This window comes from Orycteropus afer, unplaced genomic scaffold (assembly GCF_000298275.1).
Source record: "Orycteropus afer afer isolate SDZICR_OR568_19922 unplaced genomic scaffold, OryAfe1.0 scaffold00014, whole genome shotgun sequence".
NCBI classification, from domain to species: domain Eukaryota; kingdom Metazoa; phylum Chordata; class Mammalia; order Tubulidentata; family Orycteropodidae; genus Orycteropus; species Orycteropus afer.
The window spans coordinates 21,396,601-21,409,217 of record NW_006921601.1 but is presented as its reverse complement, the minus strand read 5'-3'; the positions used below and the strand labels follow the sequence as shown (position 1 = coordinate 21,409,217).

The 12,617-nt window shown below is 38.6% G+C and overlaps 1 protein-coding gene across 1 annotated transcript in view; it reads right to left on the bottom strand.

Moving 5' to 3' along the window:
• Window positions 1-12,617, bottom strand: part of NELL1 (neural EGFL like 1) — a 1,238,690-nt gene that overhangs the window by 16,264 nt on the left and 1,209,809 nt on the right. The window contains exon 17 of the mRNA XM_007955935.2: window positions 5,315-5,508. Within this exon, the coding sequence (XP_007954126.1) occupies window positions 5,315-5,508 (194 nt within the window). The remainder of the gene's footprint in view (window positions 1-5,314; window positions 5,509-12,617) is intronic.

Here is a 12,617-nt window from a genome sequence, read left to right as displayed (position 1 = left end):
TGGCCTAACATATGGTCTATCATGGAAAATGTTCCATGTGCACTGGAGAAGAATGTATATTGTGCTGCTGTTGGGTGAAGTGCTCTGTAGATGTCTAAAAGGCCAAGTTGGTGGATTGTATTGTTTAGCTCTTGGTCTTGCAAAGTTCTATCATGCAATCTTCAGGTTTATTTCTATCATCTAGGCCATATTTTCCAACTACCAGTGATTCTTCTTTCTTTCCAACTTTTGTATTCCAATCATTAGTGATAATTAACACATCTTGATTGCATCTTTGGTCTGTAGAAGTTGGTAAAAATCTCCAATGTCTTCATCTGTGGCTTTGGTGCTTGGTGCATATATTTGAATAACAGTAGTTTTAACTGGTCTTTCTTGTATGGATATTATTCTATCATTGACAGCATTGTACTTAATGATAGATCTTGAAACATTCTTTGTGACAATAAATGCCACACCATTCCTCTTCAATTTGTCATTTATGAGACAGTACATCATATGATCATCTGATTCAAAATGGCCAAAACCAGTCCATTTCAGCTCACTAATGCCTAGGTTATTGATCTTTATGCATTCCGTTTCATTTTTGACAACTTCCAATTTTCCTAGATTCATACTTTGTACATTCCATGTTCTAATTATTAATGGGTGTTTACAGCTGTTTCTTCTCATTTTGAGTTGTGCCACATCAGAAGATGGAAGTCCCTAAAGCTTTAGTCCATCCACATCAATAAGGTCACCTCTACTCTGAGGAGGTAGCTTTTCCCCAGTTGTATTTTGAATGCCTTCTAACCTGTGGGGCTTGCCTTCTGGCACTATACTGGACACTGTTTCAGGGCTATTAATCAAGTTTTCCAGTAATAAATCAGACAGTGTTTCACCGCTATTCATAATGTTTTCACTGGCCAATTCTTTGAGAAGTGGATGGCCTCTTCCTTCTTCTGAGTTTTTCTTAGTCTGGAAGCTCCACTTAAACTTTCTACCATGGGTAACCCTGCTGGCATTTAAAACACTGGTGTCATAGCCTCCAGCCTCAGCAACACTCAAGCCACTACAGTATGACAAACTGACAGACAGGTTTGTCTCCCTTAGTTGTTCCAAATGACTCCACTCACTTCCTGGTCTCCCCCAACTACTCCAACACTGGCTTGCCACCCAGCCCACCCCCAGATGCTCTAAAACACCTGCTTTCTGCGGTGCCTGGCTCACTTACCCAGCCTGACCCTAGGTGCTCCAAACACCCACCTTCCATGGCATCCAGCTCGCATGTTGATATACTGATATATATATTCCAGATTGCATAGTATCACATATCTGCCTCAGAGTTCAGAAACTTTAAATCAAGGAGGTAGACTTATATATGATTATTTATATAAATTGAACTAACAATTGGTAAACTGTGGCCCACGTTCCAAATTTGACCTGTTATCTATTTTTATAAAGAACATTTTACAGTCTCCTTTGTTCAATTACATATTGCCTATGGCTGCTTTCATACTATCAAGCCACTCTGGAGCTTTAACTGATTTCTTTCTTTTTGTGCATAGAATCAGGGCAGACACTGCCCACCAAAGCTCAGAATCAGTGCCATGCAACATCAGTTATCAGGATCCATAACTTTTGAGGTGTCTCCCATGGGGTCTTCCTTCTATATCCCTTATTCAAGTGCTCATCTTTACTCTCCTAAATCTTTGCCTAAGACTGAGAGGCTTCATTTTATTTAGCATTGATCTTTGCAGGTCATCCATCATTCTGTCAATACTATCTTCATTGAACCATGCCAACCCCAAACTTAGCATCTTTTATCATCCTCTGCTGCCTGAAGGATGAAGTCTAAATTTCATGCCATGGCTCTGACCCCAGTTTTTACCTCCAGGCTCATCACCAGCTATGATCTTCCCATATTCTTCTTGTTTTCAATACTCTGATCTCCTCATTCATTTTCTATTTTCCTTAATACAACATATATTCTTTTGCTTCTGCCCTTCCTTCTGTGTGGGATGCACTCTCCCCATATTTCTACTTGGCTAAATTTATTCACCCTTTATGGCTTCATTCAAAGGATACCTCCTTCATAAAGTCTTTCCTCATTGCCTTTTCATTCTGCCAGAATACAACAAATTGTTCATGTGTCTTCTAAGTCATGGCAAGTAGTTAATTGTCTGTGTATCCATGTCCCTATTTATCCCATAATCTCTGCCATAAACACAATGATAGGTACTAAAATGCTACACTTCCAAGATACTAATAAACTTACGGACTCCCTACTTTTCCATTTAACATAGTTCTAAAATAAAGATGTCTTCCTAAGGTTTCAGACAAATTTATGAATGAGAGAGCCACTTGAGGAAGTTGAGCTGTATCTAAGATTTAGGGATCAAACACAGAGATGTAACCATTTTTCTCCTGAAGTTTCTGTGGTTTGGATAATGCTTGGGGAACATAGATTTCAAGCATCTCAACAATCTTTTTGTGCCTAATAAACTAAGTGGTTGAAATATCCACAAAAGCGTTGTCACTAGGAACCAAATGGCATCTAAACAAAAACTTCAATCAATTTGTGCTGGCTTAACTTTATCACAGAACTCCATTTATCTCTGAGCATGTTTCAAGGCCTCTTTTATAATCATCATGAAACACCAGTAGCTCACCTGGTGTCACTGACTCTCTAACAAATAGATACTGTTTAAAAGAACTTCAACTCTACCTTTTTTTACCAGTTCACCTTTACCTTTTGCTAGCTTGTGTGTTTCTGCTAGAGTGTAGTTTTGTTTTACTTTCCAAATCAAAATATCAATGATAGGATTAGAAAACTGGAATCTTATACCACAACTATAATTTCATTTTGCAGCTTCCAATATTATGACATTATATTTATGGGTTGGATCCTTAAGTACTGGCAGCATTTCTTATCAAAATCAGAATGGAATACTTCCACCCACAAATAATAGAAACAAACAAGGAATGTCACAGATAAGCACATTTTATATTACGACGATGACGAAGACATTTTTACGTAGGGTTCTTGCTTCAATTCCTAAACCAGGCTCTCTTCTCCATCCACAACCTTTGGAAATTCTGTAATAAACTGGGTAATAAACACAACCAGAAAAGAAAAGATGTATACAAAGAAATGCTTCCTGGCACTTTATTCATAAAGGAGGAAGGAGTGTGAAGGTGCAAGAACATATCAAGAAAATAAGATTATAAGAATTGCTTCTCTCCTATGGCAATCTGAGCCTTATTCTCATAAGACTTTGGAGGTACTTAGGAGTCTAAGCAGAATAAATCAATTTAGCCTCCTGGATTATTAACATAATTAATGAAGCTCTGGGAAAATTTAATTATTGCTAAATTTCCTGCTTTATCATAAGCTTAAATTGAAAAAAAAATCTAAAAGCTGAAAAAGAAATTTTGTTCTCATACTAGTCAAGATTCAACTAAAGCTCTCTGCCTATCCCAGGAACTAGGGATTCTAGAAACCCCAGAAAGACTCTGTGGTCAGGTTATGGTCATCCTAAAAAATCTGGAAAACAATATTTTCTATTTTCTAGAAGAAGTAGCAAAGGAATTTATCCTTCTTTTGGTGGCTGGAGTCCTAATTGTTAACCTTTCCCTAGAGGACCATCTCAATTCAACTATTCTAACCTATTCTGGGTTTTTCCTTCTCATAAAAATATCTGTCCTCTGAGTGAGGGACCCGTGGTTAAATATTGTACTTAACAACTTAAAAGCTTGTTGAGGTCATTCCCACATGGTGTTTAACATAGTACTTGAGTTGAGAGTTCAAGCTCAGTCAAGTTGGATTGAATGATGACTTGAATATTGATTTATTCCTTAAATATATTAGTTCTATCATATGTAGAGTGTGGCAAGATGGGAAAAGTATGAACTTTGGGCCAAGCAACTGGAATTTAAGTTACAGCTTAGCAATTTATGCCTTGTAATAGGGTAAGTTACCCAACCACTTAGAACTTGTTTCCTCATCTTTCAGGGCTGGGCTATAAGGATTAATTATGATGCGATTTGTAAATAACAGGGTGCTTGGAACATAGGAAAGTCCACTAGTAATATAAACAGTTAACTCATTTGACAGATAACAGAGAGGTTGGAGCTTCAAGTCAACCCAGAGAAGCCTCAGAAGAAAGCCCTGAGGATCTACTTTGAAACATCAGCCATTCAAAACCTTATGGAATACAATTCTACTCTGACATCCATGAAGTCACCATAAATTAGAAATGGCTCAATAGCTTTTGGTTATTTATTTATTTTTAAACATACGAGGTGCTCAATAAATGGGAGCAATGGACCTAAGTTTGGGTGTTTGGGAATATATGTATATATGGAGAGAAAGGCACTATGAGTCATTCTGCTAAATAGGTACACAAAGTCTGTTGAAGAGAGGCAGATTTGAAGACAGGTTGATGGGTTAGATGACTTCTCAAGACTCATTTCAACTCTGCTCCAAGGGAGCACTCTGGGAATTCATCAGGAGGCCTAGCTCTCTAAGCAGTTCCTAACCAAGTGATTTCTCTGGGTTCGCATGCCCATAAAGTCTAAGATTAACAGGCATAGAAATACAGTAGAAGAACTGCAGTAAACCAACAGCAATGGGAAATAAATTGGGAGGACCAACAGAATAACAAATAAAGCACAAGGAAATCAAACACTTTAATAGGTCCATTTTGCAAAGTATAAAGCAAAGCCAGAATATGAGAGAATTCCATTTTCATAAACATTAAACTCATTTCTAAACAATTTAATGTAAGAAATAGCCAACCACTGAGACAAACAAAGATATCAGTTACCAGGAGGCCTCACACTATCATTATCATTTGTTCTGAATGGAAGTCCACCTGTCTGACTGTGGAAGCAAGTGTGTGAGCCTTACTTTTCAGGATGATGTGACTATAGAAGGGAGAAAGCTCATGCAGGTGATCATTTCAGGTAAAAAGTAGTTTTCATTAGTGAGTTTGTGCAAGTGTGTAAGTACATGAGAGCTCATTAAAGCTCTCACCCAACCAACCCTTAAGGTACAGGAAGGCTTTCAGTAATAGGAGTAACACTGGCTTCTCTGCTCTGCTTCCTGTGTGCTCTGCAATCTCATTCCTGCATCTTACTAAGAACAAAATCAATTCAAAGCAGGTTTGCCTGTCACTCAGCTTTATCTTTAGCTCTAGTGAGCATCAGAATGGGAGAAGGCTTTGCAAGAACTACAGGAGACCCAAGAGTCAACAGCCTGGAGAGACAGGTGGAGGAAGGACAGGAAAGGAGAGAAGGAACAGTTACCATTTCCGCTGCACCACTTTAGTCTCACCTTGCAGGAACAGACAGAACACCTGTCTTCTTTCAGCATCCACACCTGTCCATTGCGCTTCAGTCCTCCTTCATGAGGACAGTCGCCAGAGCAGGAGGGCCCAGAGGGACAGAGGCAGTCAAAGCCCCCTGCCAGATTGATGCAGGCAGAATCATTCCAACAAGTGTGAGTTCTTAAGGCACATTCATCAATGTCTACAATAAAGAAAGAATTCACAGAGCTTTAGAATTTATCCAAGGGGGCTCAGAAAATAATAATCATTTGCAATAGCAATAGCTGACATTATTTAATATTTATCTCATGCCAGATACTGTGCTAAGCTATCCTCATGCATTATTTCATTTACTCTTCAAGGTGGCTCTATGTGGGAGCCTCTGATCATTATTTGCAAATAATTGGGCTGAGGATCAAATAAATAAATAACATACTTATGTTATATAGCTACTAAACAGCAGGTCCAATACTCAAACCCAAAGCTGCCTAACACCAACTACAGAAATAGCCAGTAGCAGCCATGCACTGGTTTTAGGATATTCTCCGAACAACTCCATTCAGAGACCAAATGCTTGCTTGCAGCCAGTGTGTCAATCCAAATCACTGAAGGGCTTCCCCTTTTTTGCTGAGCTTCTACATCAAGCATGATATCCATCTCCAGGGACTGATCCTTCCTTATAAGATGACCAAAGTATGAGAGACGAAGTCTGGCTAAGCTCACTTATAAGGAGCATTCTAGCTGGACTTCTTCCAAGAAAAATTTTTTCATTCTTCTGGCAGCCCGTATTAGATTCAATATCCTTCACCAATACCATAATTCAAAAGCTTCAGTTCTTCTTCAGTCTTCCTTATTCATTGTCAAGCTCTTGTATGAGTATGAAATTATTGGAAAGACAATGGCTGGAGTCAGGTGCACCTTAGTCTTCAAAGTGACATCTTTGCACTTTAACACTTTAAAGAGGTCTTTTGCAGCAGATTTGCCCAAAGCAATACATCCTTTGATTTATTGACTGCTGCTTCCATGGGTGTTTTGGATAAGAGTAAAATCAAATCCCTAACAACTTCAGTCTTTTCTCAGCTTATAATATTGTTGCTTACTGGTCCAGGGATGAGGATTTTTGTTTTCTTTATGTTGAGATGTGATCCATAATGAAGGCTGTACTCTTTGATCTTCATCAGTAAGTGCTTCAATTCTGCTTCACTTTCAGCTAGTAATGTCATGTCATCTGCATATTACAGGTTGCTAACGAGTTTTCCTCCAATTGTGACTCCCTGTTCTTCTTCACATAGTCCAGCTTCTTGGGTTATTTGCTTAGCGTACATTTGAATAACTATGGTGAAGAAACACACCTTTTCTGATTTTAAACCATGCAGTATCCCCTTGTTCTATTTAAACAATTGCCTCTTGGAATATGTATCGGTTCCTTATAAGCAATTAAGTCTTCTGGAATTTCCATTTTTTTGCATTGTTACCCATAATTTGTTATTATCCATGCAGTGAAGTGCCTTTGCATAGTCAATAAAACATAGGTAAACATCTTCCTAGTATACTTTGTTTTCAGCCAAGATCCTTCTAACATCAGCAATGATATCCCTCATTCCATGTCCTCTGTTGAATCTGACTTGAATTTCTGGTAATTCTCTGTCAATAAACTGCTGCAACCATTTTTGAATTCTTTTCAACAAAATTTTACTTGCATGTGATATTAATTATACTGTTCAATGATTTCTGCATTTTGTTGAATCACCTTTCTTTGTAATGGGCACAAATGTGGAATTCTTCCAGTCTGTTGGCTAGGCAGCTATCTTCTAATTTTTTTTTTTTTTTCATAAATGAGTTAGCACTTCCAGCATCATATCCACTTGTTGAACCATTTCAGTGGGTATTCTGTCAATTACTGGAACCTTATTGTGGTAGTTAAGTTTGGGTGTCAACTTGGCTGGGCCTGTTTGAGTGGCTGGGCAGCTGGATGTAGTATTCCCCATGATGAGACTGGTAATCAACTCCATGGTGGAACCATCTGTGAGCAGATGAGTAGCTGCCTTAAGGATGTTGTCTACTTCCTGTATAGAAGGGGAAGCCTTGAACCCTGCATGTAGCTGAGTTGTTGATCAGCAACCTGCCATGTTCTGCTGATTTTGGGACTTTTAATGGACTTGAATTAGTGGCCTGCTGTGTGGTTTGGTAATATCTTGACTGTACCTTATTACTTGTTAACCTTGAGCTTGTCAACCTCAGCAGCCAGCAGCTGAGTGAAGACAAGCCTCCAGGCTTCAGTGGGTGGGAGCAGGAGGCAGAGCTGAAGCACAAGGTTGAGGGGCTTTCACCCAGCCCCTAGCGCCTGGCATTCTGAACTTGGACTTAAAGCCTCCAAACTGTAAGAGAATAAACTCCTGTTTCTTCAAGCCATCCCATTTGTGGTATATTCCTGTCAGAGTGGCACTAGGTAAAGAATTTCTTTAGTGAAACTTGGACTTGTTCCTTCTATAGCACCAGTTCTTGATCATATGCTACCTCTTAAAAGAGTTAAATGCTGACCAATTCATTTCGGTACACTGATCTCTCTATTTTTTTCACCTTCTTTGATATTTCTTGCATTGGTCAATATTTTGTCCATAGAACTCTTCAATACTATAACACAAAGTTTGACTTTTTTCTTTTGTTCTTTCAGCTTGAGAAATGCTGAGTGTGTTCTTCCCTTTTGATTATCTAACTCTAGGTCTCTGCACATTTCATTTTAATACTTTACTTTGTATTCTTGACCATAAACTTTGTATATTTATTAACATTGTGGATACACCCCATGGAGATATAGGTCTGTTAGAAAAGGTGTGTAGGTTGATTAGCCACTGAGTAGGAACATAGAGTTAACTATGGCACACATATGCCAATTTGACTGCCACTAGATCCTGAAGCCACGTTGAAAGAGAAGGGCATAATTCTTAGTAGATACTATGCCTAATCAAAACCTCACCACTCTAATGACCAACACCATTTTTGCCCACCTGAGAAAATAGCTCAGAGCTACAATAGGGTATGGCATGGATGCTGATAAAAGACACACATATATTGTGTTGTTTGTCATTGACAGCCAAGTATGGAAGGGAAGCTTAAATCCAGTCAGCTTACTACACATTTCAAACTTGAGTCATCTTCAACACATAGCTGTCCAGCTCTGGCTTGAGTCCTTGCCCAATGGGAAATCTATCTTTCAGTGCAGCTGAAACCCCTCACTCATTCTTTAATCCTTATAGTAGAACACTTAGATGTTTCTAGACACTGATGTAAGTCATTATCTAATGCTTTAGTTGGTATCTTCCACCCTGTCCATTTCCATTCAAAAGCAATGGGAGATCCACAGAAAGGTCATATTGCTTCCTATATCTGTGATTTTAACATGCTTTTTCTTAGTGCTCTTAATGCCCTCGTCCTACCTCTGATTTTTTTTTTTTCAGTCTATATGGAAAGTAGTGAGGTAGAAATTAATTGATAAATTAACCAATTCTATATCTGTACTCTAATACATTCTTCAAAATCAAGCTCAAGCATCACTATCCCTCCTTCTATGAGGCAGTCATTACTGATGTTTTGTTTCCTCTGTAGCTTATGTATAATTCTATCCTTATACACATCTCTTAGGAAATTTATGTTTAATATGTCCATCTCTGTACATAGATGGTGAGCTCATTGACAGCAGGTACTAAATCGTATTCTTCTTTCTCTTCTCAATGCCAAGACAACAGAGTATATTTTGATATCCAATATATTTATTTAACTGAGCTTACTTAAATCCAGGAAAATCATTGGTAGGGTAATGCCTAAGGCACTTGACTGCTAACCAGAAGCCTGGTGGTTCAAACCCACTAGCCACCACTCATAAGGTTGGGCAATCTACTTTCATAGTAATACCACCTTGGAAACTCAAGGAGAGGTCACTATGAGTTGGGTCCAACTCAATGGCACATAATAACAACAATAATATGGAAAAGCCTATTTGCCAAATTGTTGTTGTTGTTGTTGTTGTTCGCCATTGAGTTGGCCCCGACTCCTAGCGACCCCTCCTTGGGTTTCTGAGGCAGTTATCACTACGGAAGTAGGATTGCCCAACCTTCCTTCCGAGGAGTGGCTGGTGGGTTTGAACCACCAGCCTCCTGGTTAGCAGTCAAGTGCCTTAGGCACTATGCTACCATAGGGGTTTTTAATAAGGACAAGGCAAAATCACACCCCTTCCCTTCAAGAAACACATTTTATTCTTAAGTTTTCATCTGGAAATCCCTTGGTTCTGGTTCAAAATATAATGAATACAATAAAGTAACAAACCACACTGAAACCGGAAGCCAAGACTGTACATGTATGTGTTTTTTCCTTCCCCCAGTTCTATGTCAAATACTTAAAGATAAGGGCAGAGGAAGATCCTTGTACATATCACTCCAGAAGTTGTGTCAAAATAGAATTTCAACAAATCTACCACCAGTGTCTACAAAAAGATCTTTAATTTATGGTCTCCTCTAAAATAATTTCTAAACTGGCAACTAATATCCAACCATAATATGCTTTTTAAATATTTGGCCATTTTGCATTTACAAAGTTGCAAAAACATTGGCAGTGCTTTGCTAAAATTACGAAATTAAGAAATGTTCGTATGAAGACATACATACCTAGTGTATGCAATAAAAGCAATGTGCAAAACCAAGATTTGCATTCACCATTCCACAATGAAAGGATTTCACAGATGAATATAGGACCACATTGCCTACAGAGTTCCATGTAATTGCTTTACTTATGACACAAAAATCTAATTCTGCTTCCATGCAACTTAACAGATTTATGGAAAGCCAGATGTTAGCAATTATGGAAACTGACATTATTCATATTCTTGGTAATACAGACCTGTTTGTTCTGCACAAAGCCAACTTAATCTATTATACATATCCCAAGGCACCCAAAGGGAAGAGGCACCCTATTTACATACTGCAACTGTTGTTCTCTGCTGAGCAAACACAAAGACATTCACCCATGAGACTTACTGAAATCATGAGACAGGCCTCTGATGACAAAGAGGCAATGAAACAAAAAATAGGCAAAGTATTCTGTACTCAGATCTATAATCATTAGAGTGTACTTGTTTTTTCTTATTGTAAATAATGGCTCTGTGATTTCTGTGCTTCTCCTTATATATTCATTATTTAAATTCTTCATGCTCGGATGAGAATTTTTTCAATAAAATTCCACAGCTAAGCTTGCATCAGAACTAATTTTCTTGCATTGACATCTTCACAGTTTCTGAAAGCTGTTATTATTGTACTCAATTTTGCTTAAAAAAAAAAAAATGTCTGGTTGTGCCTAGTCAATCTGCTTTCTTCTTTGATTTGAGGTTCTTAGGTTACTTGGGCATGTAAGAAAATATAAGATGTCTATATCAGTAGCAATCAAACTAATCCCAACCTAGCCCCAATTTTCCTACTTCTCAAGAAAAATGGCTCTGCAGAAGTTTTAATAGCATAACAACAGTAATGATACCAGCCTCAGGAGCTGAAACAAGGTGATTTCAAAGATCAAGGGAAATTTCTTTCTTTTTTTTTTTTTTTACCCTAGTGGTTTCATAGCAGTTAGGTCAAAGCAATGAACTTCTTCATTACTCCATATTCCTCTTTCTTGAATCACCTTCACAATACATCTAGTCTTATTTTCAAACTCAAACCAGGTAATGTATCAGAAAATAAAATTTAACCCAGGGTTGGAATATCCAGCTGTGTGTGTTCTGACTTGGAAATCATTACCGACCATTAGTAATTCTGAAATGGGAACAGAGCTTGGGGGAGTAACAACAATAGACAAGATAGAGCACAGATGCCTTTCCTATAGCTTGAGCAGTACTGATTCTTTTACAGTGGAGGAGAGAAAATTACAGGAGAAAATATACAAACTGTCTGTCAGCACAATGAGTAAAAGAAACAAATAGAGAAACCTGAGGTCTGATATGGCTTCCAAAATAAGAGGCTAATGAAATTTTAAGCTGCATATTAAGTTTCATGTCCAGAATAAGAGATATGATAGCCATGCTCTATGGTGTCCTGGTTAGACCACATTTAGATATTATATTCCCTCCAGAGCATGGATTATTAAGAATGGAGCTGACACATGAGAAGAGGTTCACCAGTTTGGGGAGGGGTTCAAACCCATTTCACCTTAGCAGAACATGATTGTTGTTGTTGTTGTTGTTACATGCCGCTGAGTCATCTTCCACTCACAGTGACCCTATGCACAGCAGAACGAAACACTGCCTGGTTTCATGGCAGCTCCGTGACCCCTGCTATACATGAGCCCATAGCCACAGCCACTGCATCAATCCATCTCATTGAGGGCCTTCCCCTCTTTTGTCGACCCTCCACCTTACCAAGCATGACATCCTTCTCCAGGGAATGGTCCCTTCTGATAACATGACCAAAGTAGGTGAGACAAAGTCTGGCCATTCTCTCTTCCAAGGAGCATTCTGGCGGCACTTCCTTTGGGATGGATTTGTTAGTTCTTTCACCAAGTCCATGGTACTTTCAGTATTCTTTGCCAGCACCACAACTCAAAAGCATCAATTCTTCTTCAGTCTTCCTTATTCACTGTCCAGCTCTCACCTGCATCTGAGGTGATTGAAAATATCATGGCTTGTGTCAGGCACACCCTACTCCTCATGGAGACATCTTTGCTCTTTGGCACTTGAAAGAGGTCTTCTGTAGCCAATTTCCCCAGTGCAATATGTTGTCTGATGTCCAGACTGATGCTTCCATTGGTGTCGACTGTAGAAACAAGCAATGTGAACTGTTTGACAACTTCAATCTTTTCTCCATTTATCATGATGCTGCTTTTAAGTCCAGTTGTGAGGATTTTTGTTTTCTTTAAATTGATATGTAATCCATCCTGAAGACTGTATTTGTGATTCTTCATCAGTAAGTGCTTCAAGTCATCCTCACTTTCAGCAACCAAATTTGTGTTGTCAGCGTATCACAGGTTGTTAATGATTCTTCCTCCAATCTTGAGGCCACGTTCTTCTTCATGTAGTCCAGCTTCTTGATTATTTGTTCAGCATATAGATTGAATAAGTATGATGAAAGAACACAACTCTGATGCACTCCCTTCTTGACTCTAAACCATTCAGTGCCCCCTTGTTCTGCTCAAATGACAGCCTCCTGGTCTATGTACAGGCTCCTCATGAATACAATTAAGTGTTCTGGAATTCCCATTCTTCTCAATGTTATCCATAATTTGTTATGATCCACACAATCAAATGCTTTTGCATAGTCAATAAAACACAAG